The sequence below is a fragment of the Chiloscyllium punctatum genome, chromosome 1 (genome assembly GCF_047496795.1).
Source record: "Chiloscyllium punctatum isolate Juve2018m chromosome 1, sChiPun1.3, whole genome shotgun sequence".
NCBI classification, from domain to species: domain Eukaryota; kingdom Metazoa; phylum Chordata; class Chondrichthyes; order Orectolobiformes; family Hemiscylliidae; genus Chiloscyllium; species Chiloscyllium punctatum.
The window spans coordinates 67,601,026-67,628,841 of NC_092739.1; the positions used below are offsets into that span (position 1 = coordinate 67,601,026).

Sequence of the window (27,816 nt, forward strand, 5' to 3'; positions counted from 1 at the left end):
TGGTAGTAACTGTGAATTCAAGTTTTAAAAATCTGGAATGATGACCGTCATAAAAACCCATCTGTTTCACGAATATAACATCAGGCAAGGAAATCTGCTATTCATACACAGTCTAGCCTACATGTAACTCAGCCATGTGGTTGGCACTTCAATGTGGTTGATGGGTAATAAATGCTGGGCTTGCTAATGATGTCCACATTCAAAGAACATGTATTAGAAAAATGCTATGCAATAAAAATCAGAAGATAAAGCAAATCTTTAACCTTCCACTCAACATGACTGAAGCACTATTTAAATGATGCACAGATGTCAGTCATCTTTGTTGAGACAAAATTATACGTTAATCCCTGCACTTGCTTCTGCTAGTTAACTAATTCAAAAGCATGGGTCCTGAATTAAAAGCAATTATTTTCTAATTAAGAAGGTTGAAGTTAGTACAGGTGCATCTTCTGGATACTGATGCAGGACCGAACACGACCATCTTGGTCCTTGATCCTTGGTCAAGATCCTTGAAATATGCATTTTGCCACTCTCCCCTCCCTAGCTCTCCACAAATTGCTTAGGTTGCACAAATAAAAGCAGATCTGTTGAGAGAGTAACAGATTTAACTTCCAATATGACATTTCCTTAGAAACAAAGAGAGGTCAAAATGTTTTATGTTGCTGAAAAAGGGATTGGTGGTTAGTTGGAACACAAGAAGCGTCAGGATAGGGTACGAGGTAGGAGAAATAAATAAGAATTTCGTGGAACAAATGGAAAAATCAGTGGTAATGGTAATTGCTTGATTACAAATTTTACAATATTTATTCTCTTTAAAGATTGGGAAGAAAAAAAAGAATAACATTGCTTATAAATATATAAAGTGAGAGCTGCAGGAGGGAAATATCAAGAGTAGAACAGATTTTGAAAAGTAAATCTCATCTGGTGGTTTTTAGGGGATAAGAATGTAAGAAGAGAACGGACCAAGTTAGCTTGAAAAAAATCAAGATCTGCGAAAGAAAGAAAAAAAAGGAACAGAATCCAAATTGGAATCCACAACTAAAACAGAAAATCATAACATTATAGTTCCAACTGAAATGTGGACAGAGGTGTTAGGGCTCACAGTAAAACATTCCAAAGTACAAACCTTCAGGGGAAAATGGTAAAGAAACCAGAGAATAGATACCGTAATTAATTAAAAACAATATTATTATGACTATTTTGAAGACAATTCAGCTTGTATTCATTTAGAACCAAACTATGACCTCTGGTTCCACACACAAATTACCATTAAGGCCCTGAATGGACCATATTCTTTTCCTTATCATCCTTTTACCTTTAATGCAATTTGAAATAATTTAGGATTTTCCTGTATTTTACCTGCCATTATTCTCATGCATATTCTGTATTCCTAGAGCTTCTGTTTATCTGAACCCTTGTATCTGCCATAGACTTCCCTTTCTCTGTTTATCCAATCCTGAATATCCCTTGATATCCAAAGTTTACTGGACCTGTTGATCCCACCATCTACCTTTAATGAAACATGTTGGTCTTGTACCCTCCCCATTTCCTTCCTGAATGTGTCCCACAACTCTGACACATATTTGCCTAAAAGTATCTACTTCCAGATCACTTGTCCGAATCATACATGGTCTTAATAAAGTTGGCCTGTCCCCAGCTTCAAATTTGATTCTCGGCCCATCCTTGCCCTTTTCCATAACAATCTTCAATCTAATGAAGTTTAGATCGCTGTCTGCAAAGTTCCATCACTGATGCTTCAAACATCTGCTCAACTTCATCTCCTAAAATTAAGTGAAGACTACCCCCTCTCTTTTAAGACCTCTACACAATAACTTGAAGAGCTCTACTGAATGCATTTTAAGAACACCATTCCCTCTGAACCTTTTACACGATGGCGAAATTGAAATCCCCTATTGTGACCCTATTACTTTTGCCCTTATCTGAAATTTACCTACAATCTGCTCTTCTATTTGGCCTCAGAATGTGAGGGGGCACAGAGTACACTCCCAGCAATGTGATTGTTCCTTTTCGGTTTTTAAGTTCTATACTCATGACTTAATTTGAGGAGGCTTCTAAGATGCCTTCTGTCATTCCTTGTTCCTGCTGTAATTGATTCCCTGATCAATGTTACAACACTCCCCCTTCCTTACCTCCTTCCCTACCTAACCTGAAGACCCTATACCCTGGAAGCTTGTATCAAACTGCAATTCCTGCCCCTGCCTCAACCACATCTCAGTGACAACAATAATATCATAAGTTCATATTTTAGTCTGTGCCCTGGAGTTATTCGTTTATTTCAGCTGACTCCTTGCATTGAAACAAATATCATCCAACATTGCCAGACATGACTTCAAGGGCCTATAATTTATATGCCTTCTTGATTTACTTGCTGTCACTTCTACTTTTGGCCATTCATCTAGACTAACCTCCAAATTCTATACTCACTCACACGTGGCACTGCAAGTAACCCAGGGACTACCACCTTTCAGGTATTGTTCTTTAATTTACTTCCTAGCTCCTTAAATCCTGTTTGGAAAAACCTCATCCCTTTTTCTATCTATGTCATTAGTACCAATGTGTTTGCCTTCCCACTTCAGAACGTCCTGCAACCAGCGATATCCATGATCCTGGAACCAGGGAGGCAATTCACCATTCTGGAATCTTTTTTGTGGCCACAGAAATGTCTGTCTTTTCATCTTTCAATTTAATCACCTATCACTGACACCCTTTCATTCTTCTTCCTCCGCTCTAGTACAGCAGACCCACCATGTTGCCATGAAGTTGGCTCCTACTCCTTTCCGCTGCACAACCATCTCCCCCAACAGTATCCAAAATGGTAGATTGGTTAGAAACGATAATGCCCATTGGGAACTCCTGCACTGTCTGCCTTACTATACTCTGCCTGCTCGTCATCCATGCCCTTGATGCCTGAGCAGTCTTCACCTATGGTGTGACCATCTCACTGAAAGTGCTATTCACAACATGTTCAGCTTTTCAGATGCTCCACAGTGAATTCACCACTGCTCCAGCTCCAAAATGTGACTAGCTAGCAGTTTCAAGCCAGACACACTTAAATCTGAGTACAATTAACTTGCCTCCCTTACCCTACATTGTTTACTTACATCACTTTATCATACTGGACATGTTCAGTTATTCTTGTTGTTTCTCAGGTAATCCCTTCCTCCAAATAAAAAAAGTGCACTTCTTTAACATCTCAAGCCAATCATCACACCATTTCCCTGTGACAATTTGGCTTGACTTTTTCTTCCTCTATCAGCAATTCCCTGAAAATGGAGACATTAAAGTAGGTCCCTCCTGTGGCACAATGGTACTGTCTCTACTCTTGGACTGGGACGTACGAGTTCAAGTCCCACCTACTCCAGAGTTGCGTAATAACATCTGTAAACAAGTTGATTAGAAAAAATGTATTAAATTAGGACTCTCCTCTTGTTGCTGTCCCTCTCTGATCCTTGGCCTCAAGTTAACCTGTTACTGACTTGCCCCTATCTGCTGTCCATCTGATCCTGGGACCCAATTTACCTTGTTGCTGACTCTTTTCTCTTTGTTCAGTTGAATCTGCAGCCATCTAGGCAAGTAGAGGGTATTCCATCACACTTCTGACTTGATGGTCAAAAAGCATTACGAGACAGAAGCTGAATTACTCACCACAGAACTTCTAGCCTTTGACCTTTCCCATCGTCTTATAGAACAAAGAACAAGGAACAAAGAAAATTTACAGCCCAGGAATGGGCCCTTCGGCCCTCAAAGCCTGAGCTGATACAAATCTACTGTCTAAACCCGTCGCCCAATTCCTAAGCATCTGTATCCCTCTGTTCCCCACCTACTCATGCATCTGTCCAGACGCACCTTAAATGAATCTACTATGCCTGCATCTACCACCTCTGCTGGCAACGCGTTCTAAATGCCCACCACCCTCTGTGTAAAAGTACTTGCCGTGTGTATCCCCCTTAAACTTTTCACCTCTCACCTTGAAAGCATGACCTCTCATTATGGAATCCTTCACCCTGGGAAAAAGCTTATCTCTATCCACCCTGTCTATACACTTCATGATTTTGTAAATCTCAATCAGGATCCCCCTCCTTTTTTCTAATGAAAATAAGCCTAACCTACTCAACCTCTCTTCATGGCTAGCACCTTCCATACCAGGCAACATCCTCGTAAACCTTCTCTGCACCCTCTCCACATCCTTTTGGTAATGTGGCGACCAGAACTGTATGCAGTATTCTAAACGTGGCCGAACCAATGTCTTGTACAATTTTAACATGACTTGCCAGCCTCTTATATTCAATACCCTGTCCAATGAAGGCAAGCATACTATATGCCTTCTTGACCACTCTGTCCATTTGTGCAGCAACCTTCAGGTTACAATGGACCTGCACTCCCATATCTCTCTGCCCATCAACTTTTCCCAAGGCTCTACCATTCATTGTATAATTTGCTCTCGAATTAGTCTTGCCTAAATGCATCACATTTGTCTGGACTGAAATCCATCTGGCACTTTTCCGCCCAACTCTCCAGGCTATCTATATCCTCCTGTATACTTTGACAGCCCCTTATACTTTCTGCTACTTCATCAATCTTCGTGTCACCTGCAACCATGCTGATCATACCAACAGTGCCCTCTTCCAGATCATTTATGTATATCACAAACAACAGTGGCCCCAACACTGACCCCTGTGGAACACCACTGGTCATCTTTTTCCATTTCGAGAAACTCCCTTCAACTACTACACTCTGTAATCTGTTGCTCACCACCAAGCTAGAACACCCTGCACACCATGTGACTTCACTTTCTCCATTAGACTACCATGGGGAACCTTATCAAACGCCCTACTAAAGTCCATGTATGTCATGAACAGCCCTTCCTTCATCTATCAACTTGGTCACTCCTCAAAGAACTCTATTAAGTTGGTAAGGCATGGTAAGTTGGTAAGCTGCCTATCACTTTTCTAAATATAAATAGATCCTATCCCTCAGTACCCTCTCCAGCAACTTTCCCAACACTGATGTCAGGCTCACTGGTCTGCAGTTACCCAGAATATCCCTACTACCCTTCTTGTACAGGGGGACAACATGGGCAACCTTCCAATCCTCCGGCACCTCACCTGTGTTTAAGGATGCCACAAAGATATCTGTCAGGGCCCCAGCTATTTCCTCTCTCGCCTCCCTCAGCAAACTAGGATAGATCCCATCGGTGCTGGGGATTTGTCCACCTTAATAACCTCTAGCCTACCCAACAGATCTTCCCTATTTATATCAACATGATCCAGACTAATGAAACCTCTACCTCTAATCTCAAGATTCATCATGTTCCTCTCCTCAGTGAACACTGATGTAAAGAAATCATTCAGAATCTCACCCATTCTCTCACGTTCAACACACAGCCTTCCTTTATTATCCTTTAGTGGACCAATCCTTTCTCTAGTATTTAGATGACTAGTCCAGTTCAATTTCTGATTAATGGAAGCCCCAAGAATGTTAACAGCAGTAGATTCAGCAATGGTAATGATCATATCTAGTGAGCGGATTCAACTCTCTTCTTAGATATAATTGTTTGGCACTTGGATGATGTGAATATTACTTGCCACTCATCAGCCCAAGCCTGGATACTGTTCAGTTCTGGCTGCATTTGGAGATGGATTGCTTCAACATCTGAAAAACGTGTAGCCCCTTGATATTTCACAGACCTTTTTTAAAAATTGTGATCATAGCCTAACTGGTCGATCCTTGAAGCCTGAATCCTGAGTTGAAAATCCAACTGAAAAGCAAGTGTTTTTCACTTCAAAATATTCTGTGCACTAAACAACTCCCATTCCCTCACTTGCTCTAAAGTCTTTACCCCTCCTTTGCCCAACCCCACACTCCTCACCGTCACAGGGTTCTCACCTGCAGGAAAAGGAATCGACGTACAAGAAAACCTTCAAGCACATACAACACCAGAATACCTGAAAACCCTTGAAGAAACTCAAATTTGTTGATCAAATTATAAACCATATGATGCACTCCAAGTGCCTGAGGACGGATAGGATTTCTCTGGGTTCATAGCAGCTCTTATTATACTACATATGAAATTGTTTCACAGCTTTGAAAAACGCAATAAGTCCTAGTTTTTTTTCTTTAGGGAACAAAAACTTTACTGAGTTAACAGAGCAGTTAGAACCATACATATTTGAATAACAAGGTGACTGAATTCCAACATCCAATTGTATAAACTTGGGTAACAGTGGTGGGATCTGCAGCCCGAAAGGGATTCATCTGCTTACAGTTAGACATGAATAGCCAACTCATTGCACCTTGTTACTTGCAAGTTACCTTAAAAATGTAGTCTTTTGCTTCTTAGTTTCAAGAAGACAGCTGTTCCACCACTGGGGGCTTGTATATGTGAACATAATTCTGCTAGAAAATAGAATCTATTGTGATTTCTGATCACTCTGGCACCTCCAATATCCCAGTCTTTATTTCTACCTCCTTTGTAGCTGCAAAGACACTGATTTCACATCATGGATTTAGAAAGAAGGAAGATTTACAGTGCGACCACATCTTTATTCTCTCTCAGAACCTCAAAACTGTAAAATGCATTACAGTACTCAACCTCTCTTCCTCCTGTAATCTATCTTTCAGTTGGTTGGACAGGTGTTTGCAAAGCAGAGTGCAGTTCAATTCCTGCACCAACTGAGGTTACCATGAAGGAGTCTTCTCAACCTCTCCCCTCACCTGAGGCATTGTGACCTTCAAGTTACTCCACAACTAGCTCTCTTCTCTTGAACAAGAGAGCAGGCCTATGGCGACTTGACCGTTTAATGTCGGTTTTATATCATATTACCTGTAATTTACTTTCCATGTTTGAAATTTGGTGGCATGCTGCAAAGTAGACACCAAATATCATCTTAGTTGCTCATGAAAAATATCTTCAAGCCACACACTGTTCTGAATGGACACAAATTATCTGATTTGACTTGGTATATTTGAGGGAGAATTCAGTGGAACGATGAAGTGCAAGAATGGTGGTACTGGTAATCACAGAAAATAGGTTTCTTTTTAAAAAGTAGTATGATAAGCACAATAAAAATGAAGCTAAAGGTACAGTTCAGCATGAAATTTCACAAATAAAAAGCAGGTCAGCTCATTACATTATAAAGATGCAACAGAAGACCACAAATGAAACTATGGTAGATAGTCAAATAATTTTGGATCACAGTTTAATGTGTTTTAATTCCTCAGAAAACATCTCAAAGACTTGTAAAAAGTGGATTCAATGAAAAGGTGCGAAAAAGAATAGACATTGAGAACTGCCAATCATCCAAGAGACAAATCTGATGCACAACAGACAAGATGTGAGAAAACAGCAGTTTAGGACAACTGCAATTTAACAGTTATCAGATGTTTATTTCTACTTCAGATAATTTTGTTTCCTATCAAAATATCCCATTCAAAATCAAATACCTTGTGAGCAGGAATAAGGTTGATAAGAATAGAGTCCAGTAGGTCCTGAGTTACTCCATCTCCTTCCATGATGATAGAACTCATCAAATCCAACATGTGCATCTGAACCTTCTGATTGTGGCTGTTGCTACGATAAAAACATGTTCAAATCATTAGGATTATTAGTGCACCTCTTGAAAACAGACTTTGTGTGCCTCCTGTAGTTGCTGCATTTGGGAATAACAACTTCTGAAAAAAACTCAGGGATACTATTTATAAACATGTGAATTAAGAGTAGTCATCCACTGAGCCCTTCGAGCCTACTCAATCATTTGACAAGGACATAGCTGATCTGACTGTGGCTTCTACTTTCCTGCTACTGCCTATACTGTACTCTACAATGTCCTAAACCTATGGCAATTTTTATGTTTGAAGTTGAAATTGTCACTTTTATTTTGATTGCATGGCAAAATGCCATGCAACTACAAAAAGGTGGCTTACAATTATATTACCACTGAACATAAACATTTGATCATCTTTCCTGATACTGTTACCACAAATATATAATCAAAAGATTGATACAACACATTGTATTTAATTTGAATTTACAGTGAGCAGAAAAATGTATATTTAGAACTTCACAAATCACATTTTGGAGAAAACTAACAAACTAAACCCCACATCAGAGATTGCACCAGGTAGTAGAGATAATTGATTACTCTAATGTGTTCTTTGTATCACCTCTAATTGTCAAAAAACACACTACTCAACAAAAGCACAATATCTAGCGCTAGCTTTTATTGTGTGACAATATTTGAACGCACATAGAATGATCATTTAAGAAATTAAACATAGACAAAAAGAATTCCTCAGTGACTAAGATTAATCAAGATTCAATGATATATGTGAATGCGAACTATATAAATGCCACGACTATTTTATAGTATAAAAGGTGAGTAATTCAAACATAGCGCACATTGCAATATTCAACGGGAAGATCTGTTTAAGTTCTTCCATTTGTCTACAATACTGCTTCCCTGAAAATTATCATGGTTACACAGAAGGAAATTGGAAAACAGTATTAATGGGAAACAAAAAGCAACTTAAAAAATGGTATCTGTATTTCAGCAGTTAATATGCCCAGACAAACAAGCTGCAAGATGCCAACTTTGATCTTTAGTCCAAGTTCTCTCAGGATAGACTAAGTAGAAGGACAACGGAAACACAAGTAGCAATCCTGGACCAAAACATTCTCCCCGTGTCTGCGTGCTTTCCTCCGGTTTCCTCCCGCAATCCAAAGACGTGCAGGTTAAGTGAATTGGCCATGCTAAATTGCCCATAGTGTTCAGGAATATGTAGGTTAGGCGCTTTAGTTAGGTGTAAATATAGAGTAATAAGGGTAGGGGAAATGGGCCTGAGTGGATTACTCTTCGGAGGGTCAGTGTGGACTTGTTGGGCTGAATGGCCTGTTTCCACACTGCAGGGATTCTCATGATTCTGAAACACCAAATCTAATATTTCTTTGGGCAGACTCATATCTATTAGATTTCTATGCCTTGCATTCAGTATATAGGGTTCACACTAAGTACAGCTAGAAAAAAAAAGGAAATAAATAATTTTCCCCTGTTTTTAACTTTTGGAACAAAATATGATGTAACAAAGTATATTGGGAGTTAAAAAATACTTACTTAATGACCGAGAAGAGAGTCCTGAAGAGCTGTATAAAAATCTCATTACAATCTTCAAGCTCAAAACAGATGTTATATGACTTGACCCACGCCAAATTCTGTGGAGCAAAATTATATACTAAGTTTACTATTCCCAAGAAAATAATTAAACAGCATAAGACATAGAAGCCGAAGTAGGCCATTCAGCCTATCAAGTCTGCTCCAATGAAATTACAGTTGATCTCATTGTCACCAATTCTATTTTCCTGCTTTTCCCCTTTATCCTCTTACTTGTGAATTCAATATTTGCAGAAACATAACTTCAAAATAATCAGCATGAAGAAAACAAACTATAAATATCTGGGCTCCCAAATATTTTTAAACAAATAAATAAATAGAGCAAATGCTGAAATAGAACATCATTCACGGTTTTAAAAATGACACTCACAATACGGTTGAGATTTAAAACTTAGGGTTACAATAGCCAAGTGTATCCAATTGTTTTGTGAATTTTTTATGAATCAAGTGCTATATTTTCGACAAAAACAATGTGAAATAAGAACTTGCACATGGAAGAGACTTAGAGACAGGAATTGCTCAAGAATGTCTCCAAAACTACAGATAATACGAGCTGAGATTATAATCCAGCAAACTTGACTTAAAACTAAATACCATTCACTGTTACTTGAACTATATGGAAGTATATAATATTGAAAATTTATGAAAAGCATCAAGAAAACACCGAAGATTTTTTTTCTAAATACATAAACATTACAGGATTACAACACAGATAATCTGATAAAAGGCTCTTAGGAGCCATTAGCGTAAACTGTTTGCAGAGGGGTAGGAAGTTGGAATGGTTCTTATTAACTACTTTGCATCAATTTTCACAAATGAGACACTCTATTTGGAGGTGATTCTGAAAGGTAGGATTTACATGCAATTGGAGAGGCAAGGGATAGTCAACAGGGTTTTCATTAAAATCCCTACAGTATGAAAGCAGACCTTTTGGCCCATCGAGTCCACAACCGACCCTCTGACAAACCTCCCACACAGACCCCCACCACCCCAATCTCTGTAACCCTGTATTCCCCATGGCTAACCCACCTAGCCTGCACACTTTGCACAATTTAGCATTGCCAATCCACTTAACCTGCACATCTTTGGACTGTGGGAGGAAACCAGAGAACCATGAGGTAACCCATGCAGACATGGGGAGAATGTGCAAACTCCAGTCGTCCAAGGCTGGAATTGAACCTGGGTCCCTGGCATTGTGAGGGGGTTTTATGCAAGGGAAATTGTGTCTCACGAACTTGAGTTTTTTGAGGAAGTAACCAAAATGATCGATGAGAGCAGAGCGATAAATGTTGTTACTTTGACTTTAGTAAAGCCTTTGATAGGCACTGCATGATAGACTAATTAGTAAGGTGAGATCACACAAGATTCCCAGTGAGCTTACCAAATGGATAAAAGATTATTGTGACGGCAGGAACAGAGGGTGGTGATGGAGGATTGTTTTTCCGAATGGGGAACCCATTACCAATGGTATTCTACAGGGATTGGTAATGGGTCCACTTCTGTTTATCGTTTACATAAATCATTTCAATGAGAATACAGGAGGTGCAGTTAGTAAGTTTGCAGATGACACCAAAATTGGTGGTGGAGCGGACTGTAAAAATGTTACCTCAGATGACAAAGAAATCTTAATCGATTAGGTCAATGGGCTGAGGAGTAGCAAATGGAGTTCAATTTGGATAAATGTGAAGTTTTCCAGTTTGGTAAAACAAACAAAGGCAGGACTTATACAGTTAAAAGTTGGGCCCAGGAGTGTTATAGGAAAAAACAATGTTGCAAAGACTAGCAGTAAGCCGGAGGATTTCAAAAGTTTAACAGAAGGCTATCAAAACAAATTGTGGGAGAATATAAACTTTGAGACTAAACTTGCAAGTAACAGCAAGATAGACAGCAAGAGCTTCTTGAAATATCCAAATAGGAAGAGAAAGAGTGAACATAGGTCTATTAGGGAACAAGGTTGGAAAAATATTAATGGGGAACCAGGAAATTGCAAAGGAATTGAATAAATACTTTGCATCAGTCTTCAAGTAGCATTCCCAATTACTAATAATGAAGGAGCAAAAGGAAGAGCGGAAATAAACATTACCAGAGAAGACATATGAGTGGAACTAATGGTGCCAAAGATTGATATATCCCCTAGACCCGATGAAATGCATCCCAGGATACTGAAGGAAGTAGCTTTGGAGATAGTGATGCATTGGCAACAATTTTCCAAGAATCCTTAGAGTATGGAAAAGTCCCACGGGACTAGAAAACTGCGAATTTCACCCCTTTATTTAAGAAGGGGAAGGGACAAAACAGCAAGTCAGCTTGACATCTGTCATTGGGAAAATGCTAAGAATCTATTATAAATGATGTAATAGCACAGCATTTATAAATTCATACCATGATCGAGCAGAGTCAGCATAGCTTCATGACGGGGAAGTCATGCCTGACAAATTCACTTAAGTTCTTTGAGTGGTTATCAAGCAGAATAGAGTGGAACAGGTCTACAGCAAGAAAAAGGTCCTTCAGCCCATAGAGCCTGTGCTGGTCAAAAACAGCCATCTCGCTATTCCAATCCATGTTCCAGCACTTAGCCAGTTGCCTTGTATATCTTGGCATCATATCTGTACTTCTAAACACTACTTAAATGTTATGAGGATTTCTATTTTTACCTCACTTAGGCACTGAGTTGCAGATTCTCAACACGCTCTGGGTGAAAGGATTTTTCCTCATCCTATGTAAATCTCATATCAATTTCCTTGGGCATTCATCCTTCCACCAAGAGGAAAAGATCATTTCTGTAGACCTTGTCTATGCCCTTAGAATTTTACATATTTCAATCATATTCTCTCTCTCTCAATCTCAAACCTGATCAACCTTCCCACATTCAAGTCTAAATCGCTGGACAGTGAAGGAGGTTACCTCAGAATACAACAGAATTTGATCAGATGGGTCAATGGGACGAGGAGTGGTAGATGAAGTTTAATTTGGATAAATGTGAGGTACTGCATTTTGGAAACTCAAATCAGAGCAGGACTTAATGGTAAGGTCCTGGGGAGTATTGTTGAACAAAGAGACCTTGGAGTGCAGGTTCATAGTTTCTTGAAGGTGGAGTCTCAGGTAGATAGGATAGTGCAGAATGAGTTTAGCATGCTTTCCTTTATTGGTCAGAGCATCGAGTATAGGAGATGACCATATAGAGGCTTATGAAAACATGATGGGCATGGATAGGATAAATAGACCCTGGGTTGGGGAGTCCAGAACAAAATGGCATAGATTACTTACAGTGTGGAAACAGGCCCTTCGGCCCAACAAGTCCACACCGACCCGCCGAAGCGCAACCCACCCAGACCCATTCCCCTGCATTTACCCCTCACCTAACACTACGGGCAACTTAGCATGGCCAATTCACCGAACCTGCACATTTTTGGACTGAGAGGGGAAACCGACGCACCCAGAGGAAACCCACGCAGACACAGGGAGAATGTGCAAACTCCACACAGTCAGTCGCCTGAGGCGGGAATTGAACCCAGGTCTCGAGCGCTGTGAGGCAGCAGTGCTAACCACTGTGTCGCTTAGGTTTAGGGTGAGAAGGGAAAGTTTTAAAAGGGACCCAAGAGGCCTTGGGTGGTGCATGTATGGAATGAGCTGGCAGAGGAAGTGGTGGAGACTAGTACAATTATAACATTTAAAAGGCATCTGGAAGGGTACATGAATTGGAAGGAGTTAGAGGGATATAGGCTAAGTGCTGGCGAATGGGACTAGATTAATTTCGGATATCCGGTCGCTATGGATGAGTTGGACAGAAGACTCTATTTCTGTGCTGTACATCTCTACAACCCTAAGACTGTTGTACATCTCTACAACGCTGTGACTCTTATACATACTAGAAACAAAGGCCCCCAACACCGATTCTGTGGAACTTCCATGGACAGGGGCTTCCAGTCAAAAGAAAATCCCATGACCATCACCCCTGCTTCCTACCACTCAGCCAATTCTGGATCCATTAGTCAAATTTCCCAATGTTGGATATGCACAATCATGCATACAGTCAGGACTGCCTCCCATCCTCTCTGAGAGAAGCAAACATATGTCCTTTATTCTTAAGGGGGGGGAAAGCCCCAGAGGATCGTACTGCGAGACATTACCTTCTAATAAAGAAGAGATTGATGGATTCTGGCTTCCCAGAAGAGTTTCCTGTTTGAGAGATTTATTTGAGGGGGAGGTCTTGATGTCTTTTGAGCAGTCGAGACAGAAATATGAACTATCTCGGAGGGACCTCTTTCGTTTTTTTTCAGATTAGGGATTTATACAGAAAAAGACTACATTAATGGTAAGTCCCTATATGTCTGATGTGGAGAGGAGAGTACTTCAGTCCAAAGAAATGCAAAGAAATGTGGATTTTCAAATTTTGCCAAAAATGCTCGCATTGAGATTAGAGAAAGTCTTGCCCTCCATCGTAAAGGAGGACCAGACAGGTTTTATTAGGGGTTGCAGGTCTTCTAATAACCAACAAGTACTGAATATGGTTCAGGTATGCCAGCAAGGGTAGATTCCGGGCTTGATAGTCTCCCTGAATGCGAAGAAAGGATTTGACTGGGTGGAGTGGCTGTACCTCTTCTATGTCCTAGAACAGTTTGGTCTTGGAGGGGTCTTTGCCAGGTGGGTGGCAGTGTTATATAGTGACCCTAAGACAGTGGTACTCACCAATGATATAAGGTCTGACAATTTTAATATAGGTGAAGGCAGCCGACAAGGGTATCCCCTTTCACAGTTGCTATTTACACTGGTGATAACCTCTGCCAACGGCTCAATCTGGAGTGACCCCAATATAATTGCCTCAGAGGGAGGATCAGGAGGGCATAAGATCATCCTTTATGCAGGTGACGTTCTTCTTTTTCTAACTAACCCATCAATATCTATAATCACTTGTATTAAGTGATTAAATTACTTGGTTCTTTCTTGGGGTATAAAATTAATTTTATGAAGTCAGAAGCGATGCCTGAGAGGGGGGGTCTTGTTAGAGTACCTAATCTTGGGGGTGGAATCCAATTCCCTTTCAGGTGGTCACAGGAAGGTTTCCTATATTGTATTTGCATACCATTGCATGGTATTTTGTAAATGATGTTAGTCTTACTGCTAGTATCTAATGGACCTCTTAGGTTCATTTGTCACTGTTTAAGTGTGTTGGTAGGTTTGTGGACTACCATGATACCACGGGATCTGAGTAGTCATCTTTGATATGAGTATAACAGCAAGGAGGTAATTTTGGAATTGGACAGAGCATCGGTCAGGGCACAGCAGGAGTAGTGAATGCAGTTCGGGTCACCTCACTACAGCAAAGATGTGATAGCACTAGAGGGAGTACAGAGGAGGTTAACCTGGGTTGGAGAAACTGAGCTATAAGGAGAAACTAGACAGACTTGGATTGTTTTCTCTAGAGCAGAGAAGACTAAGGGGGGACATGATTGAGATATTTAAGATTATGAGGGGTTTGGACAAGGTGAATACAGAGCAGCTGTTTCCCTTGGTTGAAGAGTCAATCACAAGAGGGCACAGTTTTAGGGTGAGGGGCAGGAGATTCAGAGGGGATTTGGGAAAATACCTTTTCCTCCTCTGTCAATAGGGGAAATTATAGAATGCAATGCCCGGGAAGGTAGTAGAGGCCAGAAAACTTACAAACTTTAAAAACTATTTGGATGGGCACTTCAAACATTCAAGGATATGGAACAAGTGCAGGAAATTGCGATTAGTGTCTTCAGTGATAGTTCTTGTCAGTGCAGCTTCAATGGGCTAAAGGGCCTTTTCTGCACTGTATTTATTAATAAACATAGATATGGGTAAAAGAAAGGTTGCATTTATTTCGCTCTCTTCAAGTCTCAAAGCAACTTTTTCATTGGCTATGAATATCACTTTTATTACCCCAACCCAATTGCCTTTGAAGTGTTGGTAAGTTGCTTTCTTGAACCACTGCAATCCATCTTGTTTAAGCAAACCAGAAATGCTGTTCAGATGGGCATTCCAGATTTTTGACCGAAGAACATAATAGGAACAGCAACAGCTCTGAATTAGGATTGAGGAGACGCTTAGAGGGAAGCTTGCAACTGAAAATTGTTCTGCTGCCTTTGCCCTTCAAAGTGATAGGGGTTGTGAATTTGGAAGACCATTTGCTGCCAAAAAAAGTACTTTGAAGTGCTGCCACCACCGCAATGTTGGAGATCTGGCAGCTAATCGGTAAAGAGCAAAGCAATCTGACAATGACCAAACAGTCTGTTTTTATGACATTGAGTTATACATGTTGGCCAGAACACCCAAGGTAACTTTCTTGTTCTCCTTAAAAATATGGTCATAGGATCTTTTATATTCTCCAAGCAGACAGGTATGGCTAAACATTCATCCCAAAGATGGCACTTTCTCCACTGCAGCATTCTCTCAGTACTGAACTGAGCCATTATATTTATCCTCAAACCTTGAAATGCGACTTGAATCACGATCTTGTGACTCAGAGGTAAGAATGTAATTAACTGAGCCACAGCTGTCAATAAATAAGAAAACTGCAGACCTGTTAGAATGAGCAATCCGTTTTCAGAGCAGAAACATGGACAAAATACACTGGAACTTAAATTCCAAGAAGCAATTCAACAGATTTAAGTTAAGGATGATAATGGTGAAAACTTCAGCACTCAAGACAGACAATCTACCCTTATGACTTCCACTCAAGATAGAAGGAAAGCAAATTGCAAATGTATGAGTGAAAATTTCCCAAAGCTCTCTTGGTTCAGAAAATACACATTTGATTTGGGAAATCTTTTATCATTTAAGTAAAAAGGAGAGAAACCAGAAACAGAGTGCCTTCCAAGGTTATCTCCAGACTCAATTCAGCCAGCTGAAAAATTGAGTTGGTGAATTGTCATTGTATACTTTTGATAGCAATGATATCTTTCCTTAGCTAAGGAGATCAAAACTGTCCACTGAGAATCAGGTGCAGTCACATCAAAGCTCTATACAATTGCAGCAAGACTTCTTTACTTGTAATAAACACCAACTATATTAGTTAAGACAATATAAAAGGTTGAACAACAACTCTAGCAAAATTACAAACTGAGAGAAAATAAACGTCTTAACATTGGAATCACCATCATTACAACCACAAAACTTATTCTCGGGTAATTCAAAGATACAATGGTAAATAGGGATATAAACAATCCATAATACAATCGATATATGCTTCGGGATCAAGATCGCCAGTGGAAAGATGGTATAATCATAGCAGTACCAAGCCTGAGCAACTGAAGAATTTTAAACATCAACAATAACTCGAGAGTGAAATGAAAGCAGCAGGCTTAATCACTCACTTCATACTAAAGCTATAGAATATAGATTTTCCTGCAATCGATTCTCCTGCAATGTCCCAGAAGTCCCTCTTTTTTTGTGCTCAAGATACTAAATCAATGCCCTCCATCTATGTATTCCTAACCGATAAAGACAATTAACACAGCATTAACATGGCTAATCAATAAAGCTTGAAAGTGGGAGAAACTAGAAAATCGTAACAAAACAAAAACACTTATTGCAAAACTAATTGTGCATCTTTGACAAGACAGAGATAGGAGAAGTTACATGGGAAATAAAGAAACAGGAGAGACAATAAGTAAAACAAATTGTACAGGTTTTTATTGCAGAAGACAAAAAACATAACCAGAAGAATGGGAATCAAGGATCGAAAGAGGGTAACAAATTTAAAGTAGCATTAGTAAAGAAAAAGCAGTGGAGAAATTAGTCCAATGAAAAGTTGACAAACCCAATGGTCTATGAGGGAAATTTCAATGCATTGTAACTCGAATGGAATTTACTAAACATGAGAGTCGACTGCAGTCAGAATGGATATGTTGGCTTTAGTGCTTCAAAATTTCATTGGTTCTAAATCAGTTCCAGTTTAAAAGGTAGCAAACATATTCAAGAAAAGGGGCAGATGAAGATCAATCATCAAATGGTATTAATATCTATGGTCAATGATATCTCCTTCATCAGTCCAGATAAAATTTAGCAGCTGTGAGCCATGAGCTAATGATGTAAGTTTTGACAGAGACAGAGGGTGAGAGAGGAACAGATATACAGAAGGAAAAGCTACCAAGCTCAGTCACACCGGAGAGGCCATGTTCTCCCAGCAGCCAAGAGGAGCAGTTTCACCATGACTGCCCCCAGGATCCACAAAATTATGGTCAGTGAAAGTGGTTGGCTGAACTCTCAAAAAGATTCAACGGCTACAAAAAACAAACCACTGCTTCAGCAGATAACCTGTAGCTTGATGAGCAAAGGTTCCCTTGTGCAAAACTATAGCAGTGCTGCCTTGGGTTCCCTCTGAGGGTTATGGAGGGGAAGCTTCTGCAGTAATTGCAACAATGATCAGGGAGCAGGAGGTACTGCAAATTAAAAATTCATTCTTCAAGTATTGTGAAATTTATTTTGTTTCAATAGTACTTGTTTTGCCAATGTAGGAATATAGCCGTAAAAGTTTAGAGCAGAGAAAGAGCCCCATTTCAGCAATCATGCCTGCAGCAGTCACCAGGTATATATCTGCTCTGATCCCATTTTCCAGCACCTGGCCCATAGCTGTATATATAATAGTGTCTCCACTGTTCAGCTGAATACTTCTTAAATATTGAGGGTTCCAACCTCCACCACTCCTTCAGGTAATTAGCTCCAAATCCCCCAAACTCAGGAAAAGTCCATGCTCCTTACCTTAAATATACACCCTTTGTTAGTGACCCCTCTACAAAGGGGAAACATTTCTTCCCATCTGCATTGCTCATAATTTTGAGTACACCATTTAGGTTCTCTTCTCAGCTTGTCTGCTCTAATGATAACAACCCCAGTCCTCCATCATAGCTGAAACACTCCGGTGCAGGCAACATCCTCCTGATTTCTGTCTGCAGCCTCCATAGCGTAATTACATCTTTCCCATAGTGCGGTGACCAGAACTGCACAGAATACTCCAGCTGTAGCCTGACTAGCATCTTACACTGTTCCATCATCAATTCCTTGCTTTTGTATTAAATTCCTCAATTAATTAGTATTCCATGTGCCTTCTTAATCATTTTAGCTACCTGTCCTTCAATTTTCAAGAATCTATAAACATACGCACCATGGTCCCTCTCATCCTCTACCTCCTAGGGTCATTTATTCCCTTGACTTGTTAGCCCTCCCAAAGTACGTCACCTCTCACTTTTAAGGATTAAATTTCATTCGTTACTGTTTTGCCCACCTGATCAGCTCATGTATTTGTAGTCAAAGGCTTTCTTTGTTGCTATTTACCACACCACCATCATTCATGTCTTCTGCACAATTTCAACCTCCTACATCCACATTTCAATATAGTTACTTCCAATCCACTTTGATATGATAAGACAGGATCTAACCAAAGTCAGCCTTTGTCCAATTTAGAACATTTAATTCCAGTCCATCTAGTCCTTTTACATAACTAACTGAAATCTTAGAGGCTGTGGTCACGATCACTAAAATGCTACCCATTGTAATTTCTACCATTTGCCTGGCATTGCTCCCTAAAATTAGATATTGACAACTGCCTGGCTCTCTTTTTCAAGCCCATTTCTTCTCTGACTGCAAATCTAAAGATTTATTATCCACATAACTTTCAGCTTTGCAGATGTATTACTGCGTCCCTGGCCGAAACTCAACCTTCAAAAACAGATGCTCAAGCTGCTCAAACAGGGAGCACTTCTTGTAGATGTGAAGACAGTTCAGATTTCCTACGTACTGCAGGCCTTACAACATATGGGACTGAGCTCCCTGCCATACTAGAGATCAATTACACTTACTCCAAGAATAAGACAAGTTTTAAAAGTATTTATTTTTATTCTTTTGAAAAAGATAAAAAAACTCTTCATTTTTATTAATGCAGCTTGAAAAAGTGAGAAAAAACTTATTCATTACATACCAATCAACTTTCTGCTTTGTGCTGATGTCACAGCTTTTTCATATGCTAGGAGGGCTCGTGCATGGGGTTCATTGCTGCTGTGACTGGCAAGATTTGAGCCCCAATGCTTTTATTGAGCGATCCACTGCTGCCTTATATCAAAGGGCTGCTTCACTTCCTTTGTGGTTTGGATAGGCTCTATTTTGACTTCTACCCTCAAGCTTTCATTGAGAAGTACCACTAACAATGTTCACAGCTGGACTCATTCTGCTTTGTTCCCAATTGGCCCAAATTCCATGTGAAGTGCCACATTTTAACTGACAGGATACAGGTATAGTGGAAGGTGAGATTTTCAGAGGAGTAGCAATTGTTATGATTTTTTTTGGGTGCACATGGTGTGATGGAGGGTGGGGGCATAGAGAGCAATATGGTGGAGTGGGAGATTACTCCTTGAGGGATCAGTTTAATAATTACTCTAGAGTTAGATTAGATTAAAGGACCCAGCCTTTCCTGAGTAACTCGGCCAACTGCAACAGAATCCTTCACTTTAATTCCAGGAGTAAGGCAATTGCACAGCAAAATTTCAATTTACTAGACAATTTGCTCAGACTGCAACATGAGGGATTCCACAGGACCCCACGATGCAACAACTATCTATTGGTAAATCAGACCATATTTTAAATAAAACCAGAAATTACTCAACAAACTCAGTTCTGGCAGCAACGCAAGTCATGTCAGATTCAAAAGGTTAGCAGTTTCTCTCTCTACAGTTGCTGCCACACCTGAGTGTCCCCAGCATTTTGTACTTTTCATTTCAGATTTCCAGCAACCATGGTATTTTCTTTTTATTATAACTTTTAATGTTTTATTTTTCTGTTAATTATCATTAATCATTGGTGATCACTTGCTGTTGAAACTATCGTGTTGTCATCCACATGCTTGATTAGCACCATAATCTTCTGATTGGCCACTCAGTATTCATCCTCAGTTTCCAAGTTCTACTTTACACATTTTAAATGCGTAACCAAATTCTGTAACTGTTAGCTGTGATTTGGCAGTCTCTCATTGTCCTAGATTTTATTGTTTTGGTCTTCTTACTTAAAGGAGATTTCTACTTTCACTGGAGGCAGTTGAGAAGGTTAGTAGATTGACTCATGAGGAAAGTTAAGCAGAATGGGGCTGTAAACATTGAAGTTTAGAAGAAGCAAGCAACCTTATACAGAATATGAAGTGTGTAGGATTTTTAGGGGGCTTACAAGGTAAATGCTGAGGGGATGTGTCCCATTTTGGGGTAATCTATAACTGGGGGCACAGATTTAAAATAAGGGGCCTCCCATTTAAACAGTGCCAAGAGGAATTTCTACTTAGAGATCTGTTAATCTTTGGAATCCCCTTCCACAGAAATGAATTAACGCTGAGTCACTGCATATCTTCAATTTTGTGTTTGGTGGGGGGGTGGGGTTGCCTGTGTGGGTGCACATGGTAAGCAGAGTTGAGTCCCAATCAGATCAGTCATGCTTTAATATCTCAAAATTTGTTTTCCATGTGTTTAAATTCCTTCAGTCTCATTTCTCTGCCACACTGCAACTTTTTCAAACTTTAAAGCACCTTTCTACATGCAGACACATCCTCCAGCACCATAGCCACATTGTTAGATGTCAATGTCTCACTCCTGTATTGTCTTCTCCACCAGTATCTCTCCATCCACTCTCCTTCAAATCCATTCTTTAAATCCAATTTTTCTACCTGGATTTATCAGATCTCCTAAAGATCCATTTTCTCCTCTCAACTGTGTTCAGCACATGGAAAAACTATGTGTGATAATACTATCACTTTAAGAGCTGCATTATGTCCTACATTTCTTTGAAGAGAGGTTTTAAAGCAGAGGTGAATCCACTGAAGTTGACAGCTGGAGAGGCCTCAAGTTTTTGTTGATGTTGAAACAGTAAAAGCAGCCTAAATGGGTGGAGTCAAGCTCCCAGAGAGCTAGGATTTTTAATTTTTAGATTTTCAGTAGTTGCTGTTGGGTTTGGAAGCTGCAATACATCTCACCCTGCTACCCCCTCACTCAGTTTTCTCTCAATGTTTTTTCTCCGGGACCAGAGAATTGCCTGTCAGACAATTCATTTTACTAAATTTGCCTTTCATAGGATGTTACAAAATTGGAAATGTTACTGTTTAGTGGTTAAATAATCTATTTTTCTAAGTTTTCAAGAAGTTATGTTATTCCAAATTTCTTTCATTGTATTTTTAGTGTATGAATAAAATGCGTTTTGCTTAATGTCAAGTAGTTTGACCAACTGAATTGCATCTGGAACACAATACTTTACACTTACCTTTAAAGTAAGAAATAGTTCAGGTCTAAACTATCTCCTGAACATATTTTGAGGCATTTGGTTTGGTCCATGACAATGTGAAACATGATGAAAGCTAAAATAATAAAGCACTATTTACATTTTTTTATTTATTTATGGAACGTAGAAACCACTGGCCAGGTCAGTATTTATTGCCCATGTCTAATTGCATAGAAGGCAGTTGAGCGTCGACCACATTGCTGTGGGCCCGCATTGAGACCAAACTGGGAAAGAGCAGCTGATTTCCTTCCCAAAGGACATTTGTGAACCAGATGGATTTTGCCAACAACCAGCAATAATTTCACAGTCATCATTACACACTTAATCCCAGGTTTTTATTGAATTCATATTCCACCACCTGCCATGGGTCTCCAGAACATTACCTGGGCCTCTGAATTAATGGTCTGGTGATAATATCACTAGGTCATCACCTCCCCTCATTACACTGCAGTGAACATTTAACCTATGGCAACCTGCATGAGGCAGAATACGCAACTATCAAGAAAAACACAACAGGTAAATACTTGACCTAAGCAGATAGGTCTGTTTTGACAATCATTATTGATTACCAGTAAAAAGCAGCTATCCCACTTTCTCAGATGGTCAGAAAGATATTTTCAAATTAAATTGCAAGCCTTTTTTTTCTGAATCTGCGCTTGTTTGAGTGGAATACACCACCTTACAAATACATTCGTAAAAAAAAATGCATGAGAAGTTTTTATATACAGTATAAAACAGCATTACTTGATACTGTATTAAAATGAGACATTCCAAGAAAGAAATGATCTGAAACATTAACTCTGCTTCTCTCTCAACTGCTGTTTTCAGAAGTTAATATTTACAGTAGTCAAAAAAAAGGACACATTTTAACCCAAAATATTGATCGCTCAAGAATACCATCTTTAAGTCGGACTGCATTCTGAATACCCCAAATAATTTTTCTCGTTAACACCAGCTAGATTATTCTAAACCTTTGCTACCTCTCCTCCTCTGAATATCACCTTTGCAAATATCTTAAACGAGTCTACATTTGTTTCCTATAATTATATTTTGCAGATTTATTTGAAAGTGATAGCAATATTTTCTTTAACAAGTTTCTTTCTCAAACACTTGCTTTCAAGACTGGAGACATATTCCAGTACTATGAAGGGATTCCAGAAGACAGTCATGTTAACACCACTATGACTGAATACAAGGAGCTTTGCAACATTTTCAGTAATTTCTGTCATTCAGCTAACTTCGAACAAGTGACAGCTAAACCTTTAAATAAAATGTTGAGCCTACATTCAGAATAAAATTCTTAGTGTAAACAGTGTGTTTTTTAAAAATGTCACATATAGGCTTAATTTCTGTAATCTTAAAACAGGTTTAAATGGCTTACCTCTAACAAATAAAAATATCTATTGAACTGTGGACTTTTGGTATCTTCCAATCCTTTCAGCTGCCGTGTAATGAACATGAAAATATCCTGCCCAGATAAAACAACAAGCAAAATTTAACAAATATTTTCAAAACAGTTAAAAATACTTCTGAACGATTCATGATCAAACAAAATGTTATACCCTAATTTGCAGAACTTTATCAAAGTTGCATTTGTGGTAAAATATCAGCATAACTTTAACCCCCAGTCATTTGACTCTGTCTTTTATCTGTAAACCAATCCTGCTAATACATTACACTAATACCAGGAGCTCTTATCGTTGGCAATAGCTTTATATAATAACTTCTGAAAATTTTAATATCTTACATCTACTAGTTTCCCATTATCAACCCTGCTTGCGATATCCTCAAAGATCCAAAGCAAGTTTATCAAACATGATTTTGCCCTCTTGTGGTGCTGTGATTGTGTCCCTACCCCTGGACTGGGAGGCTTGGGCTCAAGTCCTACTTGCTCTAACAAGTGTGAAAAAAACATCTCTGACCAGGTTGATGAGAAAAATGCTTCCCTTCCACCAAATCATGTTGACAGTTTGATTGTGTTAAGGTTTTCTAAATGTCCTATCTTGCCTTCCTTACTCATGGTCTCAAGCATTTTCCCAACAACAAATATTAGACTAACTGGCTTAGATTCCTGCTTTCTGTTTACCAATGCTCTCGAACAGCAGTGTCAAATTGGTGGTTTTCCAAACTACTGGAAACCTTCTTGAATCCAGTGAGTTCTGGAACATTTCAACCAATACCTCAACTTCCTCTACAGCTACTTCATTGCAAACCCTTGGATGCAAGCCAACAGATCTCAGTGACTTGACTGTCTTTAATCCCATGAATTTGTCAAATACTTTTCCCCTTGTGATACAGACTGTTATTTGACTATTTGATTTATTGTTGTCACATGTACCAAAGTACAGTGAAAAGCTTTGCTTTGTGTGCAGTATAGGCAGATCATAAGGATATGCAAAACTAAGGGTGTTTCAATAGAGAGAGGCATACAAGGTTACGGTTACACAGGAGGTGCACAAAAGCAAGATCAACATTAGATTTCAGAGGTTACAAAGCTTTTCCTCCCACTGGAATCTTATCTGCTTTCTCAGGAATGTTTCTGATATCCTCCACTATGAAGATCCATGCAAAATACTGGACTAAATTATTAGATATTTTCCCTTGATTATCAATTTCCCAGTTATATCTTCCATGAGTCCTATACTTAGTTTAGCTATTTTCTCCTCACATTTCATATACAAAATCATCTTCCATGCATCCTTGCACATCTGATTTGTCCACTCAACATGCAGATTAAAATCACCCATGACAATTTCAGAATCTTGCTGTTTGTTTTAATATTTCCTACCAATTTACTTTCATTATCAATTTCCTTCACCTATTTGCTTTTTAGTCACCTGCTACTGGTTCCTTAAAATAAAACCCAATCCTCTGGTGATTACCTTCTTCAATCATCTCTGTTAACCACCAATGGTTCATCCTTCTCACTGAGACATTTATTTTGACCAGGATGAACTTTTGCTGAGCATTATAAAATACCTGCTTAAATGTCTGCCGCTGATCATCCACTGACTTTTCCCCTTAAGTCTATTTTCCCAGCCCACTTTAGAAAATTCATACCACTGTAATCACCCTCATTTAAGTTGAGACATTGACTCTTTGACAGCAACTCAAAGCATAGAGTCATAGAGATGTACAGTATGGAAACAGACTCTTCGGTCCAACTCACCCATGCTGATCAAATATCCTAACCTAATCTAGTCCCATCCAGATTCCTTTTAAATATTGTAATTGTACTAGCCTCCACCACTTCCTCTGGCAGCTCATTCCATACATGCATCACTATCTGCATGAAAAAGTTGCCCCTTAGATCTCTTTTATATCTTTCCCCTCTCACCATAAACCTATGCCCTCTAGTTCAGACTCTCCCACCCTAAGGGAAAGACCTTGTCTATTTACCCTATTCATACCCCTCATGATTTTATAAATCTCTATAAGGTCATTCCTCAGCCTCCAATGCTCCAGGGAAAATAGTCCCAGCCTATTCAACCTCTGCCTATAGCTCAAATCTTCCAACCCTGGAAACATCCTTATAAATCCTTTCTGAACCCTTTCAAATTTCACACCACGCTTCCTATAGGAAGGAGACCGGAAATGTACACAATATTCCAAAAGTGAGCTAACCAATGTCCTATACAGCCGCAACATAGCCTTCCAACTCCTATACTCAATGCTCTGCGCAATAAAGGAAAGCATACTAAACACTTTCCTCACTACCCTATCTACCTGCAACTCCACCTTCAAGGAACTATGAACCTGCACTCCAAGGTCTCTTTGTTCAGCAACACTCCCCAGAACCTTACCATGAAGTCCTTCCTTGATGTACCTTTCCAAAAGGCAGCGCCTCACATTTATCGAAATTAAACTTCATCTGCCACTCTCAGCTCATTGGCCCATCTGATCAAGATGCCATTGTATTCTGAGGTAACCTTCTTCGCTGTCCCCTACACCTCCAATTTTGGTGTCATTTGCAAACTTACTAACGATACCTCTGATGTTAACCCCTTAAAACTGAACGCAAAGTTTTACTATGTAATCAACTACACATGAACTAGTGAGGTGTGATGAGGTAGAATTAATGAGAGATCCTGTAAACAACACAGCCACAATATAGTGTAGTGAACCCTCAAATGAATCATTCTCCCACTAATTATTTTAAAGCCCTATCGACAACCGACTTCTATGATCCATTAGAGAAGTGGAGACCATGACAAACATAACAGCTCTCTCTTTACCAAGTATTGGTGCCAATGGCCCCAGTAATGGAAACTCATTTTCCACTCACCAATATCTTATTTATCCAATACCAGTTTGCACATGACTTAGATAGTACTCTGGAAATTGCCACCTATATGGCCCTGCTTCTTAATTTAGCCCCAAGCTATTCCTGATATCCCAGAACACCTAACACTCCCACAGCCAAGTAATTGCACATGGCCATTATGGATCCAACAAGCTTTCAGCAGCACCGACGTACTAGAGCTGCAATACATCACCTGGCCAGCCATCTCTATTCTTAACTCATCCATTCCGAGTTAACTATTTTAAAGGTTAATTTCTTAAATGTATTCTTTAGCTGCAATAACAGCTCATGATTTAAACCCCTTCGTCAAGACACATGGAAGAAATACCCACCAATTATCTACATGTTTCTTGTAATGTGACACTTCAGCTCTAACAGGAAGAAACAAGCTCAAGAGGCTCTCTAGTACCAGTGAGTAACTCCATCAGTAGCTGCTCTTATGGTCTAAAAGTGGTCTTATGTAAGATATTGGAGCAGATTGAGCTATCAGGCCCATCGAATCTGTTCCACCATAGCTGATCTGTTTCTCAACCCCATTCTCCGGTCTTCTCTCTGTAACCTTTGATTCCTTTACTAATCAAAAAGTCATCTCTGTCATAAATGCACTCAATGACTTAGCCTTCTGTAGCAATGAGTTCCACAGATGCACCATCCTCTGAGTCAAGCACTTTCCCCTCATCTCAGTTCTGAAGTCGCCCTTTCATTCTGAGACTATACCCTTGGGTCCTAGTCTCTATAATCAGTGGAAAGATCTTTGCCATGTCCATTCAAACCAGACTTCTGTGCTCTGTATTCTTCTTTGTTAAGCTGCTAACCTGCTTCCTCAACTGTTCGCAAAGCTGATGATTCATCCGTCCTTGACTGGAGTAGCCAAAGTAAGTCTCTAAAACTTCACGGTGTCTCAAAATACTTCAGAAATTATCCAACAGGTCTCACGATGAATGATGAGCAAAATGTATGCTAGCTTTGCCAGAAATGGGCCCATCTTATTCATAAAATATCAATTAAACATTCACTCTTGACATCAGTAACAACTGCAGCAGTGTGAACAAGTTGTACAAGAACAATTCGCCAAGCCTTTCTTTCACAGCACTCCGAAAATTGTAACCTCCACTACCTGGAAGCACAAGCAGTGCAGGAACAGAACCACTAACTGCAAACTTCACTCAAGTCTCACACAATTCTAAATTTGTAATATTTCGCCATTCCTTGACTATTAAGCACTTAATAGCACTGTGGTTGTACCAAAAGTGTATCTCATTGAAATAGAGGTTCAAAATAGATCCTTGCCACTACCTTTTCAAGGACAATTAGAGTTGTGCAATAAATGCAGGCCTTGCTGACAACACCCATGTCCTAAGACCAATGCAAACTCTGTTGCTCATCAACTGACACAAATCAATTACACCTCACCCTTGAAGCTATCCTTACATTTGTGAATACATTGGTGTCATGGTTATGAGTCAATTACTCGAGATAATTTGAACTCTTAATCCCAACTTGCAGTTCAAGAACATGAATAAAGTTTCTAAAAAATTATCCAAACAAAATAGTCGCGATTCTGTAAGACTGTCAGGACATCTTAACTAATGACCTTTTGAGAAGAAAATATGCTTTTCTTACCAAGTCTGGCCTATAGGTGGCTCCAGTCTCATACCAATATGGTTGATTTTTAACTGTCCCACTTCCACTAAAGTACATGAAACCACAATAAAGAAGGCAGCACACATTGCAGTAGGGCATCTCAGGATAGACAATCAGTATCAACAGCAACGCACACAAACATGAACAAAACCTAGTCATGGTAAAGATCACATTTTGTGCATATTTTATCTAAATGTTGAAGGACTGGGGAATGTTCAGATAATACTATAAATTTTATACCAATTTGAATGAGATTAAATATAATACATTTAACAACATGAAGATTTTTTCTCCAGAAGAGGAGGCTAATAGTAGACCTGAGAGAGATAGAGTCATAGAGATGTACAACATGGAAACAGACTCTTCGGTCCAACCTGTCCATACCGACCAGATATCCCAACACAATCT

General features: G+C 39.4%; 1 protein-coding gene across 7 annotated transcripts in view; it reads right to left on the bottom strand.

Moving 5' to 3' along the window:
* The window catches only part of pds5a (PDS5 cohesin associated factor A), a 224,731-nt gene that overhangs the window by 130,909 nt on the left and 66,006 nt on the right, over window positions 1-27,816 (bottom strand). For all 7 annotated transcript variants that reach the window (XM_072567821.1, XM_072567817.1, XM_072567818.1 and 4 more), the window contains exons 4-6: window positions 22,843-22,929; window positions 9,132-9,229; window positions 7,465-7,591 (exon numbers count right to left, since the gene is read on the bottom strand). In XM_072567821.1, the coding sequence (XP_072423922.1) occupies window positions 7,465-7,591; window positions 9,132-9,229; window positions 22,843-22,929 (312 nt within the window). The remainder of the gene's footprint in view (window positions 1-7,464; window positions 7,592-9,131; window positions 9,230-22,842; window positions 22,930-27,816) is intronic.